The 21995-nt window shown below is 47.2% G+C and overlaps 1 protein-coding gene across 1 annotated transcript in view; it reads right to left on the reverse strand.

Moving 5' to 3' along the window:
* The window catches only part of HGSNAT (heparan-alpha-glucosaminide N-acetyltransferase), an 80716-nt gene extending 58816 nt beyond the window's left edge, over positions 1–21900 (reverse strand). The window contains exons 1-3 of the mRNA XM_088448418.1: positions 21396–21900; positions 11833–11945; positions 2249–2376 (exon numbers count right to left, since the gene is read on the reverse strand). Of these exons, the coding sequence (XP_088304544.1) occupies positions 2249–2376; positions 11833–11945; positions 21396–21513 (359 nt within the window). The 5' untranslated portion in view covers positions 21514–21900. The remainder of the gene's footprint in view (positions 1–2248; positions 2377–11832; positions 11946–21395) is intronic.
* Positions 21901–21995: the final 95 nt, after the last annotated feature.

Here is a 21995-nt window from a genome sequence, read left to right on the forward strand (position 1 = left end):
GCCTCCCAGGCGCAAAGCCAGAGTGCCCAGACTGCCGCGACTGCCGTGGCTGAGACTCTAGAGGAAGTCTGCTCTCCATTTTGTGCGGCCTCGCACACAGTCTGCAGCAGCACGTATCTGTTCCGCCAGTACAAGCAAGTCCTCTCTGGATGAGTCACCGGCAAGGCCTGCCACTAATATGTCAGCCCACTTCTCCATGGCTCGAGACCCATGCAGATGCCAAAAATGGGCGAATAATCACTCCGGCGCCCATAAAAATACTCCTAAGGCATCCCTCCAATTTTTTGTCCAGTGGATCCTTAAAGGAAGTCGCCCCTTGGACCAGCAGAGCCGTGTGCTTTGCTAAACGAGCCACAGCCGCATTCACTCTTGGAGGCAGCTCCCACTTAGCGACCTGCTCCTGTGGAAAGGGATTAAGGGCTGCAAACTTACGAGAAGTAGCATACTTTTTATCTGGGCTCCCTGGGTAATGCTGTAGCGAAGAAACGTTGTGGCGGCTGCCCCCTTAGGTCGATCACATAACCTCGGGAGACAATGCCCCTTGTCTCCCTTAAGTTTGCAGCCTCTTGTATCCCTTAAGCCTTCCAGGCTTCCTCTACCAGATCTGAAAGATCCTGAGACACTGGGAAACAAACGACCCTCTTACGCCTCCGCTTAAACGGCCCTTAAGCCCTAGCTGAGGCGTCAAGGTACAGACAGTCCAAAGACTGTCATACTGCCATAATAAAGTCCTCTACGCCCTGACTTAACACAGAGTCTGAACCTTCCTCGTCGGGCAGAACCTCCTCTTGGAGTTCCCCCTCTTCCTCTTCTTCCTCCCCCTCGGGATCTGACTCCAACAAGACACTGGATGGAGGAGGATGCTTATGCATAGTGCGTAGTTTAGACTCCTCAAAGAAGCGTTCCATAAAGGCCGGTACTTTCTCGACCCCTACCGCCGAGCGCTCCATGGTACGGACCCCAGGAGGATCAGGACCCTGGTAACCACCCCCTGCAACAGCAGAGGGTGAGGGCAAAACAGGCACTGGCGCTGCTCGGTCTAATTTCGCGCTACGGCGGAGCAACGTCACCAAGTCAGAGAGTGAACGGCTCATAGCCTGAGCACATGCCGGCTCCTCCGTAAGCGGACTGGCTCCCCCAGCTGACTGCGCACACGTGGGCCCCAGCTGACAGTCCATATACAAAGCCCATGCATCCAGTTGTCCACACAGCAATTTAGCCTGACACTGGGCACATGTAAAAAATACCAGCAGCCATGGCTCCTCCCCCCGTCATACTGAAGCGAGCCTCACTGCTCCTTCCTTCAAGTGTTACCCCTCTCAGTGGGGAAAGCACTTGGACTGACCCGCATTTACCTACAGCACCTGGTATTCCCAGGTGGTTTCCCATCCAAGTTCTAACCAGGCCCAACACTGCATAGCTTCCAAGAACAGCATGTCCAGTGTGGTGTTGCTGTAGGTCTCACCTGCGGTCGGTCTATAGTCGGCGCTCTCCCCAAAGGAGCCGCCGACAAGAAACCCGTCAAGATGGCGCACGCCATCCAGGACCACGCTGACTGCCTGTTACCAGGTAACAGCAGCGCGCTATCCCCGGGCCCAGACGGTGTCTTCAGAAACCGGAGTGTGTGGAATAGGGGGAGTGCTCAGCGCCATCCCCCCTTAGATGCGGCTCTCACCGCTGCTTTACAATCCAGCTGTGTGCTGCTATGAGCAGCGCACAGTACCTATAGTAAAAAATAAAGATAACATTACAAATAAAGGAAAATCCCTAAGCTAAAGCAGGGCTGCAGAGCAGCCCTGAAAAAAGGTGACTCTCTCCACAGGCACTAAACTTACACTGAAGTCAGGGGTTGCAGAGGGGAGGAGTAATAGCTTTCAGTGTTAGTGCCAAATCCACGCTTTCCCACCTACAACCCATGGTCCTATGTCCCCCAGCCCAGACGAAATAGAAACTGGGATTATTATCACAGTCTATTATTTAATGTCTTACATTTCCTTTTTAGAATTTGGGCGTTGCAATTTAGTTTGCCTTTTATATAAGCTGCCCAAAAAGTTTACATTCTAGTATTTGAAAGCTGAATAAATGTTTAATAGATCAATTTACTGTGGTTAAAGCTGCGGGCGATTTTTTCTACGTAGGTGATAGAGGGCATTGTGAATCATAACATTTGGAGAGTGGAGATAAAACCAACAATACTTGCACAAACAAAGCAAAAAGATCAATGGAAAATCTTCTATTTAGAACTTACCGGCAGAGCTCTCTCTTCCCCAAGGTGTCATTAATTTGTAGGGTTATGGGGTGTCTAGTATCTACTACAGCTATATCACTAGCTCTCTCTTTTGTTGGGTCTGTTATATCTAAAGTTTGATACAGGCACTGTCAAAAAATAGAGAAAGAAAATCAAGTAGTCAGAAGAATCACAAACAGTATTTTTTAAAAATATTTGTTATACACAATAAGCATGGTTAAGTACAGTATTGAAATATTTGTCAATTGTCCTGGAAGGACAGTGATGAGGTCATAACAGCCTGAAACAAAAATGCATAAACACAATCTAGGCTGGACTACTTATCCAAAAAACCTAGGTGGAAGCCTATGGTATGGCTTGTTACGGTGTCTTCGATAAGCATCTGTCCTTTTGTTTCATGGAAGAGAAACTATTCTCATAAGTTTTATGCTTAGCTATGCGTACCTAGCACAGGGGTGTGCATATGCTAGGGGATGCAGTCCGGATAGCTACAGTTACAATGTCGTCAACGACTCTGTAGACACCAGAAAGCCATCACTCGGCATTGATAAAATGCTACTTACAGGATCTTAACCGTGTGGACATTAGAAATCCAAACATGCCATTTTAGGAGCATTTATAAAGCTATAATATCCGCTGTAACTAGCAATTTAACTATGTCCGGAACCAGATATCACCTTTCTGATGTCTACATAGCCACTGTTGACATTGCAATGGTAAACATTCTATACCAAGCCCATTTATTGACAAACAACAACAGTTTCATCATATTAATATTTGTTGGCTACATAGGTAATTTATGAGTGGAGGAATTATATTAATGTTTTTATTCCCTTTAATGTTTTTGGAGAATGAACACATAATTTGAACATTAACCATCATCTATTATCAAAATGTGATCAAATAAATAAAGGGGATGCAGTCATAAATTGCATATAAGTAGACTGACCTAAGCTGATGGATAGACTGAGCATTCAGATCTTATTACAAGCTACTGCAACTTACAAACAGGTCTAAATGCCCAGTCTAGTTTGTGGGAGTGGAGTCAAGGTAGGACCAGAAAAGCTGCTCACGACGACGATGCTACAACTCCAGGGACCCGGAACTCCCAAAAATCTCCTGTAATAAATCAGTAATGAGCCTGGGAAAATGGCTGTGCCCCTTTGAATAAAGGAGACCCACAAAAAAGGGGACAGGGTGGGTGAAGAGCACCTGGGTATGCCAACTTACCACAACAACTGCATGATACATGTCATGGACATCTCCTCAGTGGGCTATATTACAATAAATATGACTTAAAAATGGGTAATTATTGTTAGTTCCTTATGAACAAATATAAACGAATAAAAAAGTATTATTTCCAAAATACAAATTTTGAAGAAAATGGTCTGATAGGTTGACTGACCCTGCGTGAGTGCCCCAATAAAGGTGTATAAACACCTGACTCCAAATACCAAAAGAAAAACTGGGTTAGATAATAATGTCCAAATTTTCAAATGAAAAAATCTCAGGTAGCTCCCAAATATTATTTATTATCATCATCTTGTCACCTAATGTTAATAAAGCCTATACAAAATTATATTTACATATATAAGCTTACATATAGTAATATAATTGGTGCACACCAACATCAGCCATTAGGATGAGCTCTTACCTACCTAATTCTCAGCTGTATATACAATTTAGATATTTAATATAATAACAAGAGATATGGTAAGAACTTACCTTTGTTATCTCTGTTTCTACGAAGTCCATAGGGTCCACAGGGTTGACCTTGGGGATATAGCTGGATCAGGATCCATGGGCACCACACAGTTAAGCTTTTAGCTCCCAGGATGCACTTGGGTCCTCCTCTATACCCCGCCCCCGAGCCACAGGCACCTCAGTTGGTAAGCAGCCTAGGCCGGAGGAGAATATGGAACAGAGAGAAGGAAGACTGGAACACACAAGAAACCATACTCACAGAAAAAGGAGACGGAAATACCGGTGACCAGCAACACAGCCCATTAGAAGCCAGGTGCGTCAGGGCGGGCGCCCTGTGGACCCTATGGACTTCGTAGAAACAGAGATAACAAAGGTAAGTTCTTACCATATCTCTTGTTTTCTACTTCAGGGTCCATAGGGGGTCCACAGGGTTGACCTTGGGGATGTCCCAAAGCAGTTCAACTAAGGGCGGGGACGCTCCTGTGCAGAAAGGAGAATCCTGCGCCCGAAGGATGCATCCTGAGAGGCAAAGGTGTCAAACGCATAAAATCTTAGAAACGTTTGAACCGAAGACCAAGTGGCTGCCTTACACAGCTGAACAGCTGAGGCACCACGTTTAGCAGCCCAAGAAGGGCCCACAGAACGAGTGGAATGAGCCTTAACAGAGGCTGGAACAGGTAAATGCTCTCGTATCTAAGCCTCCCTAATAACCAGCAAAACCAACGTGGCAAAGTCTGGTTGTTGGCAGGCCAACCCCTCTTATGAAAACCAAAGAGTACAAACAAGGAGTCGGACTTTCGAACAGAAGCAGTCCGATCAACATAAACTCTGAGAGCACGGACAATGTCCAACGAAGTCTCCCCTGCTGTAAGATCAGGGGACTGAAAGGCTGGGACCACCAGTTCCTGATTGATATGGAACGTAGAGACAACCTTAGGTAAACACTCAGGACGAGTGTGAAGCACTGCTCTGTCCTGGAGAAAATAATTAAGAAGGGGGGACTACATGAAAGTGCCCCCAACTCGGAAACCCTCCTTGCTGAAGCAATAGCCAGGAGAATCCTGAGAACACCCCGGAAAAAAAGTCTGTACGTCCGGTAACATAGCAATTCTACGTTGGTACCAAACCGATAAAGCAGACACGTGCACCTTCAGAGAGGAAAGGCGTAAACCTAAGTCCAAACCCGACTGAAGAAAAGCCAGAATCCTTGAAACTCTGAATACCTGAGGATCATAAGTTTCTGGACTCACACCACTGAAAGTACGTGTGCCACACTCTATGGTAAATCCTTGCAGAAGCAGGCTTGCGTGCCCTCAGCATGGTGGAAATAACGGAACTAGAAAAGCCCCGGGACCTTAAGACGGCCGTCTCAAGAGCCACGCCGTCAAAGACAGACGACCCAGATCCGGGTAAAGGTAGGGCCCCTGAGACAACAAGTCCTGCCGCTGAGGAGGAAGGTACGGAACATCGATGGACAGACTCTGTAGGTTGGAGTACCACGGACGTCTTGGCCACGCTGGGGCCACCAGTACCAGAGTGCCTCCGTCCTGATAGAACTTGCGCAGGACCCAAGGCAGAAGGGATATCGGAGGAAACAGATATGCCAGCTGAAACGTCCATCTGACCTACAGAGCGTCCACCAGACTGGCGCCGTCGTCCCTTGTCCTTGACCTGTACACGGGCAACTTGTGACTGTGACGAGAGGCCATCAAGTCCATCTCCGGCAGTCCCTACTTGTCCATGAGTAGTTGGAATACCACTGGATGAAGCGACCATTCCCCTGGATGCACGTCGTAACAGCTGAGGAAGTCTGCCTCCCAATTGAGGATTCCGGGAATGAAGACTGCAGAGATCGCTGGAAAGTGGCACTCCGCCCAGGTTAGGATGTGAGACACTTCTGCCATCGCAGCCCGGCTGCGAGTTCCTCCCTGGTGATTGATGTACGCCACCGTGGTGGCGTTGTCTGACTGCACTTGCACCGCCCTTCCGTGAAGAGTGGTGCCGGCCGACTGCAGAGCCCTGTACACGGCTCTTAGTTCCAGAACATTAATGGGGAGAGCCGCTTCCTCCGCTGTCCAACGACCCTGAAGTGACAAGGAGCCTGTCACCGCCCCCCAACCCCGAAGACTGGCATCTGTCGTGAGCCGAACCCAGTCCGGGATCCAAAAGGGGCGAACCTCGAGAAGGTGAGCTGTTTAAAGCCACCAATTCAGGGACTGTCGTACATCCGGAGATAGCACCAGGGTCTGTGACCGGATCCGGTGAGGCAACCCATTCCAGTTTGCTAGAATCAGCCTCTGCAGAGGCCTGGAGTGAAACTGGGCAAATTCCACCATGTCGAATGCCGACACCCTGGAACCCAGCACTCTCATTGCCGAGTGTACCGAAAGACTGGCACAATCCAGGCAACTGCGTATCCGCAACTGTAGGGAAGATACCTTTTCTAGAGTTAGAAAGATCCGCTGCTGATGAGAGTCTAGGAGGGCCCCCAGATGGACCCTCTGCTGAGATGGGATCAGGGATGACTTCCTCCAATTTATTAACCACCCGTGCATCTGCAGACAAGCCACCGTCAGTTGGAGATGTTGCAGCAGAACCTCCGGAGAGCTTGCCAGCAATAGGAGGTCGTCCAGATACGCTAACAACCGTACCCCCTGGTTCCGAAGGTGGGCAGCCATAACTGCCATCACCTTGGTGAACACCCTCGGCGCTGTGGAGAGCCCGGAACTGGTAGTGACGGTGCAACAGAGCGAACCGCAGACACCTCTGATGTGACGTTGCTATCGGCACATGGAGGTAAGCGTCCTGGATATCCAGGGAGACCATGTAATCCCCTGGTTCCATAGCCAGAATTATGGAACACAAGGTTTCCATTCTGAACCTGGGAATCCTGAGAAACCTGTTCAAAGACTTTAAATTTAGAACGGGTCGATGGGAGCCATTGGGTTTCTGTACCAGAAACAGCAGAATAGTACCCCATCCCATGCTGAGATTGTGGAACAGGTACAATGACCCCTGCAGTCAGCAAGGAGTCTATAGCTTCCCTGATCAGCATAGCCTTGGCTATGTCCTGAGAAGGACTCGTGCAGAAAAAACTAGTGAGGCGGTCTGCGCCGACAAGACAGGGCGTACCCCTGGGAGACCACTTCTCGCACCCAGGCATCGGTGGTGGTATTGAACCAGCTCTGGGCGAAATGAAGAAGTCGGCCTCCCCTCTGGGATCCCCCAGAGGGAGGCCCGTCCCATCAGGCGGAAGGCTTATCTTCCTGTTTGGAAGAGGGACGCCTGGCACTCTAAGCTTGTTTCTTGGACCTAGCCAGTCTATCCACGATCCTATCCAAGTCTCGACCAAAAAGTAATTCCCCATTAAAAGGTAAGGCCTCCAGGCCCTTGTTTGAATCAGCGTCTGCTCTCCAGGACCTCAGCCATAAGGAGCGGCGGGCATGCACAGCCGCAGCCGACACCCTAGAGGTTAGCAGACTAGCGTCCAAGGAAGCTTCTCTAATATAAGAAGCCGCATCACTCATCTGTCCTAGTAATGCCCTCTGGACTTCCTGAGTATCCTCAGGAAAAGTGTCCCCTAAGGCATTGGCCCAACCCTAATGGCCTTAGCCACCAGGAAATGGCCCTGGACGGGCGAGCAATTGCTCCCGAGAGGGAATAAATAGACTTAAGGCAAGCCTCAACCTTTCTGTCCGTGGGATCCTTTAACGAGGAAACTGACGGTATTGGCAGCGTAGCACTCTTAATAAGGCGTGTGACATGGGAATCCACCGCCGGTGGAGCTACCCACTTCCTACAATGCGCCTCCGGGAATGGATAATTGGAAGCCAACCTCTTTTGAGGCACAAATCTCTTACTGGGTGTCTGCCAAGCCACCGCCATATGATCCGTTAATTGATCAGATAGGGGGAATACCGCCGAAGTCACCTTAGTTTTTTTTTTTTTTTTTAAACTAGGGAATTTCTACTTAGGATCAGGTGCCTCATCCTCTATTAGGAGAATGGCACGCACCGCCCTAACCAGAGCTCGTACATTAATAGACGACCGAGATTCCAACTCCTGAGCCGAGGTGTACGAATCGGAGTCGTCCTGGACATCACCCTCATCTGAGGACCCCTCAGTGTCCGAAATCTGCGCCGCATGCAACTTATGTGCACGCTTAGACGCCCCTGCAGCCCTGTCATTGTGCAGCATCGACTGAAAAGTCGAAGATGCAGCTGCCAGACTCTGGACTGAACTGGAGAGCACGTCCACCCATGGTGGAGGAGCTGCCACATTGGTCTGGAAAGGCACCACAGACTGTTGTGTAGCAGGAGAGGCCTGAAAATAGATAGGCAATCCTGAATAAGGGTCCACAGTCTGTGACCCAATGGAACTCTGCAATAATTGCGGGGTACACTGGTAATGGGAAATGGTAGGCTGGGACAGAGTCCTCGTAGGGACAGCAGACGGAGCCGCAAGGCGGTCCGCCAGAGACACCAGCACCTGTGAAAACATAGCCCATGGTGGCTCCTGTGTCATAGGGGGTCTGGATTGACCAGGAGTCAACTGACACCGCTCATAAAGGCCATCCAGAGATGCCTCTTCCCTATGTGATCCCGCAGAGCAGCGCCTGCAGGAAAACAACACTGGAGTCCCGGAGTGCTCAACTTCACCCTCAGACATAACCAAATATAATGTACAGACAAAATATATATGGCAATAGAGGAAAAAAGAACTGCACTTCCCTGTGTGCTGAACAACAGTCCTGAATATGGCACTGTGTAGCACACAACTGTATGTGACAGACCTCACAAATACTTGATTTATATATGTGAGGTTAGTAGAAAAGCCCCTCCTCCACACCTGTAGGGCTAAGGAAGAAGGAAAGAGATAGATATAAGCTGACAGTAATAAGAGAAAAATACAGACAGCAGCACTAGCAAAAGTCACATACCATGCAGGAAGATATACTCACTGCACCTTTACACTACACTCAACCGCCCAGATTCAGTGTCTGGGAGGGCTATAGTGCTGTGTACGCCGTCCTAACAGGGGAGAGGTACACAGGGGGACCGGTCCGCGTGCTCCCTGAGGGATCTGCGCTGCCACATGTAGAAAAAAATGGCCGCCAGAGACCGGTTATCCCTGGTGGTCTAGTGGTCCCACGGGTTATGGGGGGGCCCGCCGCCACTGCCAGCAGCCTCCGGTCTGTCCCCAGGACCGGAGGCTAAAGGACTGCATTTAAGGTATTCCGCGCGCCGCTGCTAGCCAGCGACGCGCGGCTTACCTGAATCCCCGGCGACTCCGGCAGCAGTCCTGGGAGGTAGACAGAGTCCGGCTAGTCCTCCCGCCGCGATCCCCAGATCAGTACTGGCGTCGCGGCGCCAGTCGGGGATCAGAGCGGCAGCGTGGGCGTCTGTACAGACAGCCCTTCGCTGCCGTCTGTAGTAAAAAGAGAAACTAAAATAAATAAAATCTATTAGAAAATAAAAAGCTTCTGGGGGCTGCTCCTGCAGCCCCCCTGCGCGGTGACCGAGTCCGGCCGGGCATCAGCTTACACTGAGGTGCCTGTGGCTCGGGGGCGGGGTATAGAGGAGGACCCAAGTGCATCCTGGGAGCTAAAAGCTTAACTGTGTGGTGCCCATGGATCCTGATCCAGCTATATCCCCAAGGTCAACCCTGTGGACCCCCTATGGACCCTGAAGTAGAAACATAGGTTACATGTATTTTAGCGCATTGAAAAGTCATTACTCACTGGCACTGAACATGTTTGAAAAATTAAATAAATATGTAAACTGCTTAGGAATAGATTATGCTTTTCATGTGGTAGTCCTACAGATGATTTGCACTGGATGTAGTCACATGCATTTGCAAATACCCAAAATGAAAGTGGCACAGAGCTTTTCCCAGTCATTGCAATAGCTGACTGGCTACGTGTGGAATCCCCACTGAAGGGAATTGAACAAACTCTGGCCCTGATTCAGAGCCAGATGCTCTGACAGAGCGCTCGCTCTGAATCAGGGAGTCTTTTTTATTTTTTTAATTTCATGGAGCGGCCTCCTGGCCGCTCACATTGCTGTGGGTTGCCACCCACAGCTAATGCGAGCGGCCTGGATGATGGTTGCGATGGTCAAGACCATCGCGACCATCGGGCTTGCGACGAGACCCTTGTGGTAGGGTCTCGTGGCCGCAAGCCCCAGTGAGCTTTCGGCTCAAACAGAGCCGAAAGCTCTCCCACTGACATCACTTGTGATGTCAGTGGGGCCGCCCCCAGACGGTAGGCGTTCTCATGAGAACGCCTCCATCGGGCAACCACCCCCCCTGTCCGCCCACCAAAGGGGGCGTGCTGTCACTCAACATCGACAGCACGTCCCCTTTGGTGCGAGAACCGGAGCGACGGATTGCCCGTCGCTATCCGGGTCTCGCGTATGCGCACGATGGAGCCGGCTCTGTCATGCGCTCTGGGCCACCATCGACCCAGTTGCGAGCACTCAGCGCTTGCGACCGGGTCTGAATCAGGCCCTCTGTACTTAATGTACAAAAACAAGCAGCACAAACCCAATTATTCTGTTACTTTTATGTATTAAAATATATTTACACCTGATTGTAAGCTCATTTGGACAGGGACATTCCTCCTTCTGTTACATGTTTTTATATGTAATGTGTATTCCCTCAGTTTACAGCACTGTGTGGTACTGTAGGTCAGTGCTTTGTAAATAAAATGTAACCAGGACAGAGTCAATAGAGGGGAGGGCCCATGAGCAGCAGCTGATTTTCGCAGTAAACTCTGACACTTGCCAAAGTCTACTGCGCTTGCGCCAATCTCCGGCAAAAATTGATGCCAACGCCATTTTCCCAGTGATTTCAGTAGCTTGTTTCCATTGATGTCTGCTGCACAGCCCCCCAGAAACATGGTTCTTGCACCATGTTCCTGGAGAAACCTGCGCCACCGACGGAGATGTAAATATTTTGAGTGGAAGCAGTATGTGCGGTGTGGGCCCACTCTGCACCCATTACATATACACCCATGAATTTAACTATGCTAGAGAGTTTCATTCATGTCAATAGAGCATATAGTGCACAGCTCATTAACATGAATGGGAAAAACATGGCACAACATTACTGTGTTAACCCTTAGGGGACATGTACACAACGGTACGTAGTTACCTTAGTCAGGATCTTCATCTGCCGGTGTCGGGATTTCGATACATACCGATTCCGATTTAATAGGCAAATGTGTTTTAAAGTTTTATGTTAAAAATGCAAGTCAGGTGATGGGTTTAAGCCAGTGAACTCTAAAATGGATTTCTACAACAAACCACCTAGTCAGTCAGAGCCGTAGTGCAGGTGGTGAGATTGAGGCCATTGTCAAGGGTGTAATGATACCCAAGATGCTCTTGCCACTGTGCCAGCCTGTAGTGAACTGCCAGGGTGCTCGCTACAATGGATAATAAGCAAGTAAAACACCCAGCTGTCCCTGGCTTCCCTCCTCCTGTGCTCGGTTGGTGCTGCACTAGGGACACTCAGTGGGGATTGAGACGTCCTGATCTCATCCTAGAATCAGATGAGAAGCAGCCATAGAAGCGCAGGAGTTAAACAAAAAATAAAGTTCTAAAGAACTCTCAAGTTTAGGGGGATTGCAATAGTTGAGAAAAAAATATATGGAAGGAGTTTTTCTTTTTCGCCCAGGGTACCAAGCTGTCTAGTTACATCTATGATATCCAAAATAGTGCTGTATTAGGATATAACATAAAACAAGACTAATTTGAACAGGATGCAATTTTATAATAACACCATCCACCTTGGACCATACCATGGGATATGCTGTCCCCATCCAGAGTTTTCCTTTTATGTATTTTAAAATAATGGGTGAAATAGTTTAAAACAGACTATACCTGGTAGCACTGGTCAGAGCTCCAATAAATGGTAAGCTTCTCATTGTGTAATTCATTGTTAATTAGTAGAATAGCTTGGTCCATTTTTAGAAGGGCTGGTCTTCTTGCAATACCTTCATTAAGAAAAATAAATTAATATTTAGAGATACTTATCCTGTAATTTTGCATACAGATTATTGTTCATATATTTTGTGACAGATCCAAAACAGTATGACAATGGCAGTATGTAATTCATGTGCTTGATTATCAATAATTTCAATGTTACATATACATAATACATATCAGATTCATACTGTATTATGTCTTGTTCAGTAAGTACATAATATAACCTTCATGGCATCCTACAATGTAAGATCAATACAAGTAACCTGCAGAATATGTGCACAACACTTCACATTAGTGCAGTGGTTCCCAAACTGTGTGCCCGCAAGCCATTTGCAGGGGTGCCACGAGTTGGGGGTCCAATGTGATAGGAAAACCAGAGCTAGCGGCTGCCAATCATAAAATATGTGGACAAGCAGAAGCGCACCACATAACTGTACTTAAGGATGATGGGTAAGCACAATTTATTTAATCCTTTGTTATAAATTTCTCAAAAAAAAACAACTTTTGGCCTAGGGGTGCAATGCTGATACTCCGGGGCACAGTGATCCAAGAAAGTTTGTGAACCACTGCATTAGTGTATTTCCATGTCATAATGTCAATCTGCACTTCAGAAAAGAAAGAAAGTATGTGACATGCATGGCTTTCTGAGGAGGACCTGATGCCCATTAACAAATCACAAAATAGGATTTTAGAAATTGTGACAAAACATTTTCATATAAAGCTTCCTTGTCGTTTGCCAGGAATTAAGAAATAGATGTACACTTTGGGGCTGATGCAGAGTATAATAGGTGTATGTTCCCAGGGGCGCCGAGAGGGGGGAGCGGGTACTATTTACCCAGGCTTCCTGAGGGGCCCTGGTCTGGTGCTACCCCCTCCCCTCCCTTCCTCAAAAGCAGCCCAGCACACAGCGTATGCTGAGCTGCAGTGGGAGACTGTTCATGGATGCTGAGCAGCAGCCACAGCAGTCTCCTATGTCCTCTGGGGGGGAGCGATCACACCCCCCTCTGGTTTAGCACCCTCCCAAGCAAGCAGCTGCGCTGCAAAAGTGTTTTGGGGTTTTTTTTCTCAAGGGGGCGTCGCTACGCCGCTCGCGATTAGGCCACAGCCCCTCTTCACCTGGGCCCGGCAGGGCTCTCTACGCCCCTGTATGTTCCTGCTAAGCTGTGTGAAGCAAACGATGCATATAAGAGTTGTGCGCATCTTGTGATACAACTGCCGCCCTATGAGTAGAGCTGGCCATACACGGTGCGATATGCAACGTAATGGGGGATCGGACATCCAACATATCGGGCGGTCCCCACACACGGTGCGATCAGGTAGCTGACCGCCCGATATGCCGGCTCCCCCCACACACATAGCGCTGCATGGGATCGCACATTGCAACCCCAGAACCAGCAGCAAGATCTGGGGGTGCGATGTATGATCCCACGGGTGCACGCGCTCTGTCAGATATTAGGCCCATACACGGTACGATAGAGCAGCTAAATCGTATTGATCCGTCGGATCGGCTGCTTTATCGCACAGTGTATGGGCACCTTAAGTCTGGTTTGCTACTAGTCGTCATCATCAGTGTGCACTTGCCCTAAACTGTAGCATACTTGCCTGCTGTCACAACCAGGGTTTCGCGGCGTGGAGGTTTGATGTCCTTAACAGTGAGGGCACTGTGGTGCGGTCCTTCTGGCGGGGGAGTTGGCGTGTGGAGACTGGCATTGCATGTACGCAGAGGTCTGCCAGCGTTGGGCCATCCTGGCAAGGGTAAGTCTAGTGGTGTCTCCGCGTCACGGCTGTATGGGCGCCACCATGTTGTCTTTGGCCATGTGACATAGCAGGCCAATTGTCTGTGGGTCACCTGCTGTGGGTCACCTGCTCTCTCTGGCCTATCACGTTCCGTTACTGGGTACTTAAGGGTATTTGGAGCACCCTGCCAGTGCAACGTGTTCACAGCGTCAGCTGAGAGAGAGAGTTCTCTGCGCTCCTGTACCTTAGACTTGTGCTCCGGTGCTAGCCCTAGCTCCTTGTCGGTCTCCGCCTCCCTGCATAGCCTGCACCGCTCTGCCTTGCACTCCACTGGAGATCAGACCTGCACCTTCCACCAGACCTTCACTTTATTCATCTCTGTCACTGATCTGGACATTCGTTTATTTCCACTCACTACAGTTCCCTCCTGCCACATATATTAGTTTATTACTGGACTTTAGTTTATCTAATTGTTCATGTCTACCAACCTTCACATTAAACAACCCACCTTTCAGTACTTTAAACCTGATCCGGTGTCTACTCCTGTTACCACCCCGGGTCCACAACAAACACAGGCTCTCTAACTCCTTCTTTGTAAATCTCCTCTCTGGGTGGGCTGGGCTAGGACTATATGTTTCATTAGACCCAGCCTCCAGTGACAAAAATGTTGTGAATTGCGCATCTGAGAAGACGAGGTGGGGCAAAAATCATGTGATCATAGAATTGCATTATATTGGCTCTGCCCTTTCTCCACGCACCGCAATTCCTGACACTATGCTCCCCATCCTGCCCACTTCACTAGGAAGGCCATATACTCTTTGGGAAGCCCGCAAAATTGGGAGTCTCCAGGAGAGTAGGTATGCATGCACTGTACTATGGGCAAAAATACAACTTTAAATAGGTATACTGTGACCTTCATCCAATTCTGCTTATCTTGCAGTTTCGTCAACATGCCATCACTAAGCTTTGCCTACATGATTAAGCCTCGGTATAGGTCAGTTACACCTCTTCAGTGATAAGTGTGGATGCAACTGAAAAATTTGCAATTCTGCAGGGCCGTAACTAGGGTAGTGCGCCACAGGACAAGGGGTGCTGTTTGGGCCTGTCAATTTTCTGTTTATTAAATATTCTGTTTATTATCATTCTCACTTGTAGCTTCCTCTTATTTTATCCCCAGCATCTCCTGGCCTCCTATCTCTTCACTAGCCCTTCCCCACGAGGCCATGGTCCTTTTTCGAGTGCTTTATTTCCCTATTTAAAAAATAGGTGAGGTGCCAATGCTTTCTGGCACAGGGCACTAAAAAGTCTAGTTACGGCTCTGCAATTCTGCATCGCCTGTACTTGTGCGCACTCCGAGCATACACAGTGCAGAATCATGCCAGATGCGCTCAGCATACAGGTGTTCAACACTGCATCAGCTCCTGTATGTCAAAACTTCCAGACCTAAGAAAATCATAAGTGTAAAGTCACTATATTTCAACTATAGAAAGCACAGCATTGTCGGGGAATTGGATCTGACATAAGCAGACACAATACCAATCATCTACACAAAGCATAGCGTGGTGGGAAGAAAGAACTACTAAAAGTAAAACTTATTATTCATTGAGGTTAAAACAAAAAAATGTAAAAAAAAATTCAAAAAGATAATCACACACTATTCCTTTCAGTAAAAAACTAAATATTAATTAAGCATGTTACAGGAACAGTAAAACTATGCAATCTATATTACTTGCCTAATCCAGTCAATGGTTTTAATTTTTTCTTGAAATAGAGAAGTAAAAAGAAAAAACTAAAAAAGGCAAAAAACCCCAAAAACAAACAGAACTTCAGTTATTCAGCTAGTATACTATGCGTTTTCAGTATAACAATATAGATCTGCTGTACATTGTTATCCAGAACATACAACATCCAGTTGAGCTTTAGAAAAATATTATCTCTGTTCCAATATGATTTAGAAGAACACATTGCATCATGAATTGCAGGTTTTACCCCTCAAGTTGCTGCTCAGTAATGTAACGTATATCAGTTTTGAAGTAGGCGATCATTTTATTAAACTCTCTTGCTTTCAATGGGGTTAAAACAGGGGAAACTCAATTTCCATTTCTATTTACATAAAAGGCTAAAATTATGGGTTTAATGGGCTTAATTTACAAGTACTCTATTTACAGATGTGTCCATATACATCTAGCCTCCTTGCGCGATAAACAGCCCTTCCAGTGGCGCCATGACGTGGCGTGACTCTGTAGTGCTGAGCGTATTATTATGTGACTTTTTACCTTCAAATGCGTCTTCATTTGCATAGCGATGCGAATAGTTGCCACATGCAGCTTCTATATGCAGCATGCCAATGTTCTGTGTGCAACTGCGGGTGTAACGCTACATTACAGTGCCAGCGTCTGTAACACTGTAACGTAGTGTTTAGCATGCAGATACACCCACAGTTGCACACAGAACATAGGCTGCATATCATTTTAATCAGCAGAAGCTGCTTGTGCTAAATATTCACATCGCTATGTGAATAAGATGCATTTGAAGGTGAAAAGTTGCACGAAAAGATACTCTGCGCTATTGTGTCACACGGAGCTCCCACGTTATGTGTGGCGTGACTTGTAGCACACGAAGGATAGATGTATTTGGACACATCTGTAGTAATTTAAAGCTACACTACTACCTAACTGTAAGAACTTTTAGGTTTGCTGCTTTAGGGGTCCATTTATTATCGGGTCCTAGATCCGATGACTACAACTTATCATCACCTCTATTTGCTGCAATAATAAATTCTGTACCGTCCGGATGTATTATGATCACATTCTGGGACAGGCGCTCTGACAGGATCCCGTCCCTGCGATATAAAGTGTCAGATCACATTACTTTGAACATGGGGAACCCCGGCTACCTACTGCACATGCGTGGTTATCAGACATGCATTCACGAGTGGCTATAAAATCTGCAATATGTAGTCTATAGGCTACAATGGCTAACACCATCTTAAGATGACGTTAGCTAACCTGGTCCAAGCTCCAGAATGCACAGTCATCCAATATCTGCTGCAGAATCCCCATAATACATCCAGGGGAGGCTTTTTGCGGATATCCCCCAGAAACGTCCATTTTCACCCAAAATTAGTTTAAAAATATGTCCTTTTAAATTACTACAGATAGTAACAAATCAGAGGCTGCAATGTCTGTGATGCTATTCTGTCTGATCCTCACACTAACTTTCCCACTCCACAGTGTGAAATACAGGATCCTGGGAGTTCTGAGAAAGGGAAGATCCAGATAATTCATACAGTAAGTGGTAATGCAGCTTTCAGGGACCTAGGGGCAGATGTGCTTAGCTCTTGAAAGTGATAATTGGAGTGATAAACTACCAGACAATCAGCTCCTAACTGTCAAACACAGCCTGTAACATGACTGTTAGGAGCTGAGTGTCTGGCAGTTAATCAGCTTAGTACATCTCTCCCATAGTCATACAAAAAAGCTTTCTGCACAATATGTAACAGTGACTGCTACATCCAATAGTTAGTAAACTTATTTGAAGAGCCCCTGTAATACTCTGTTGGTTTTGCATATAGAATACTCTCATGTATTGCTAAAAACTTCTGCTCACCTCTATCTACTCTACCCCTCCTTCCTCCTCAAACACGGGCAGAAGTAGATTACTTTCTTATCAGATAATTGTTAATTGGGGAGAAGAGTGGGATCAAAAAGCGAGCAGATGGGGCAAAATTAATGTTTTACTATTGCACAAAATAAACAAAGGAAAATATAGGTTAGTGATAGCACAAGGAGCAGGGTCCACAGTAATGACATTCTGACAATTTCGAAATTTCACATGCTGACGTGTTGCCAGTCGACATTTAACAATGTCCATATCCACACAGCAACAGTGATGGCTGGCTCTTGCCAAAATGATGCGGGAAAATTGTGGTGGCATATGCACTTCTACATGAAACGAACAGCATACATCTTAAAGGATTATAAACCTCTACCCAAAACTTATTTTAGCATAATTTAACTGAAAAGTCAATGTAAAATATTACTTACCTATGTTGCCATAATTCATCCAGCAAGTTCCCCGACATCCTCATACCTGCTAGAACCATGTTTTTGACAACAAGCTGCTTTAGTAGCAATAAGGTGGCTGACCCATGGGACTATTCAGTGTATCCTATACCATAGAGGCAGTTTTTTCATTGACAACATACATAGGCCCTCATTCAGAGCCGTACGCTCTGAGCAGAGCGCACGCTCTGAATGAGGGCCGCCCTCCATAATTCTGGAGCGTCCTCCTGGACGCTTGTATTGCTGTGGGTCACCACCCACAGCCTATACGAGCGTGCAGTTTGATGGCCGCGATGGTCGTGACCATCGCGACTATCGAAACTGCGAGCCGGAGCCTGCGGTTGAGTTTTTCAACAGCAAGGCCCGGAGTGATTTTGGCTCTATCAGAGCCAAAATCACTCCCACTGACATCACTAGTGATGTCAGTGGGCCGGCTTCTGACGGTAGGCGTTCCCTTGGGAACGCCCCCGTCAGGGAGGCACGCCCCCGGCACGCCCACCAAAGGGGGCGTGCTGTCAATCAACATCGACAGCACGCCCCCTTTGATCAGACACAACGAGCGAAGGACTTTCCTTCGCTCGTCGCGTCTGGATCATGCGCACAACATCGACCCACTTGCGAGCAGACAGCCGCTTGCGAGTGGGTCTGAATCAGGCCCATAGTGCTTGCAGGAATGAGGATAACCTCACCTACTGATGGCAGAAATTAGGGGACCCACCTGATCACAAGGCTCACCCCAACACAGGTAATATTCTACACTTTTATTTTACTTAAACACCACCCAAAGATTGTTGATATTTGATCTCCAATCCTTTCTTCATTCAATACTTTTATTATCATCATTTATAAATCTCATAGGAATTTATTGTTTAAAAGCCAATGTCTCGGTGGGATTTATACATGGATGCAGAAGTGTGGCTCTCGTCCTATATATTACATTGCTTAATGTTGCTACTAAATAGCGACCACACTTATACAGCTTTATAAATATTGCCATCACTGTTGTATGCTTACTGCTTCTCTCTTCCCACCAATGGCCACAGAGAAGGGAATAGTCATTTCACTTTCTGAGAAAATGTCATTTAAATAACAGCTTCTGACAACAACTTGTTATACAATGTTTCCACAGACATTATCTAATCGGAGATTCCCCATTCTGCTGAAGCTGATCCAATCCACCGACTATGATGATCGGCAAAATACTACTTTAACAATCCCCGACTTGCCAATTCCGATCATTTTATGGTCAGAATCGGCTAATTGAGATGGTCCAGCACGTTGGATTTTGCAGAACCCTCGCCCCAGGCATCGTCAGAACGGGGAATTGCCCCAATAGATGCCAGATGTATGGGCCCCATAATATCTAGTTTCTCTATCATTTGTTTAAAGTAACTTAAGACAGCTTTTTTTGAAGACAATAGTTACTTCCTGCATTGTACTAACTTTCACAAGTAAATATTTAATGTAAAAAGGATAGATAATGTGATATTAACAGTAACACTAATACATACAAACAAACAGACCAGGTTGAGGTTCCACCACACATATGGACATAACACAGCCTGCCAGGAAAAGGGGTCAGGCATCTTTCTTAAAAAAATAATAATAACAATAATAATAATATGTACACGTGATAATTACACATATTGATCTCTCTTTCTCCAACATTTCAACTTTTATTTAGATTAGAATAATGCTGCTGCTTCATGCACGCTGTACATTGGTTTCTTAGTAGTGATAAATTCCATTCACTGCTTCCAGTCTAAAGGTGCGTACACTCGAAACGATATATTTCAACGATATGAACGATAATGATATCGTTCAACAATATAGCGTTCATATCCTTCCGTGTGTATGCAATGAACGACCAACGATGTGTGCTCCCGCAGGACGATAACGATATTGACCATCGTCCATGCATGCAGGCCAACCTGGATGATATCGTTATCTCTCCATAGGGATCTGCAATCGTTGATGGTTTTTGGGTGTGTGGATGAACAATATCATTCATCCATCACTCCAGGATTTTTAAAGGGAGATCGTTCAGCGATATCGTTATCGCTGATGATCGTTTCATGTGTACCCAGCATTAGGGGTAAATTTACTAAAGGGAGAGTTTTTAGAAGTGGAGATGTTGCCCATAGCAACCAATCAGATTCTAACTATTATCTTCTAGAAGGTTCTAGTAAACGGTTAAGTAGAATCTGCTTGATAGCTATGGGCAATATCTCAACTTCTAAAAACTCTCACTTTAGTAAATATACCCCCAATTGATCTGTTTAAATAGGTGCTAATGCCAGCAATCAGTGACAACACCTTATACAGATGGGAGCTGGTCTATACACTGACTGACCCAACAAATGATGAAGACGCTAACAGCAGGGTATAGCGAAATAATACAGGGTGTTTCACTCGCTATTGGCCCCAAAGTTTTTCTTATAATTTTTTAAGTAACTGATGTGTATAATAATTCAAACATAAATATATTCAATAAATTGCCTTTAGCATGCTTTTATCGACTCTGTTTTCCAGTAGTCTGGACAATAAATACGCATTGTTCAGCCGTGTACAGGTTCCTATCGGCACGTAACACACAGACACACTGAATGTGGACGCCACAGTACACAACACCACTGTCTTAAGCAGAAATAGCTACTCACTAGCAGTGACGGCTTCAGAGGTGGGGCTGCAGCACAGTCCAAAATTCAAATAGGGAAACCGCACCAACTGCCATCCTCACTGGTTATATCCTCACTGGCAGCTGGTTTGGCTCCCTTATATGAATTTTGCACTGCTGACTAGGGAGGTGAACAGCTGGCCTGGATGCTATTGGCAAACACTTTCCACACTTGCTATGACGTCCTCATGTTTCTCATAGACAAAGGTATGTCTGTGTCACATTTCACTAAATTACGTCAATTATTTTAAAAGTTATAGGAAAATCTTTGGGGCCAATAGCGAGTGAAACACCCTGTATGATAGCTGACAGGCTGGGCATTGTCCATTTCATTATGAGCTGGTAATGATGATGCAGTGTGCCAGTCTCTGGGTGACAGGTAAGGGGCAGGGTGCCAGAGACTGGGTTATGGGTAAGGTGCAAGGTGACACTCTCTGGGGGATGGGTAAAGACAGAGTGCCAATCTCTGGGTATTATTAAAGGGGCAAGGAGACACTGGTGATGGATAAGGAGCAGTGTGACTGTCTCTGGGTGATGGTTAAGGAGTAGGGAGTAAACCTGTGGGTGACGGGATGGTCACAGTCTCAGGTGACATGTAAGGGACACATGCCAGTCTCTTGGTAATGGGTAAGGGACAAGATGCCAGTCTGTGTGACAGGTAAGGGGCACGACACCAGTCTGAGTGACAGGTAAGGGACAGGGTGGCAGTCTCTGGGGGAAAGCAGAAGGGTGCCAGTCTCTGGGGGACAGGTAAGGGGCAGGGTGCCAGTCTGGGTGATAGGTAAAGGGCAGGGTGCCAGTCTGGGAGATGGGTAAGGGGCACGACGCCAGTCTGTGTGACATGTAAGGGACAGGTTGGCAGTGTCTGGGGGTAAGAGGGAGGATGCCATTCTCTGGGTGACAGGTAAGGAGCAGGGTACCAGTCTGGGTGATGGGTAACGGCCATGGTGGGAGACCCCCAGTCCCTGTATGACACTTACTCTCCGCCTGCTGGCTGATGGAGGAACTTGTGCATCCCGCCAGCAGCAGGATGAAGCTCAGGGCGGACACAGAGAGCAGGCAGGGGGCAGAGGTGCCGGGGGGCCGAACCAGCCTCATCCTTCGTCCGTCTCCGGGGCTGCTGCTTTCCTCCTCCTCCTCGCCGCTGCCTTTGAGCTTTTTCCACCTCTTCCTCCTCCTCCGTTTCCTTACTTCCTCCCTGTTTTCCAGGGTTTGCTCGGAGTAGTATCAGCAGCAGGTCCCCGCCCCCTATGTTTTACATGGGTGACTCTCCGCCTTACGCTGCATGTACACACATGTTAAAGGCTCACTTTCCTGTGTATTTCAGTGTCCCTTACCGTCGTTCCCCCATGTGTATATAGTCACTATGTCTAATGCTATACTATATATATAATGCTACCACCAGCGCTCTCAGGTGTAATACTTCTGATCCTTTCCAGTGCACCAGCGCCGTATATACTGTATGGGTTGGGTGACAGCTCCGGCCCCCGCCTCTCCCTCACTAGTCACATGATGAGCTGCTGCAGCAAGGACACCGCCCGTGTAGCCGGCCTGGCAGCCAGTGAGGCAGCGAACAGAGC

Source organism: Taudactylus pleione, unplaced genomic scaffold (genome assembly GCF_031769625.1).
Source record: "Taudactylus pleione unplaced genomic scaffold, aTauple2 ptg000454l, whole genome shotgun sequence".
Lineage (NCBI taxonomy): Eukaryota > Metazoa > Chordata > Amphibia > Anura > Myobatrachidae > Taudactylus > Taudactylus pleione.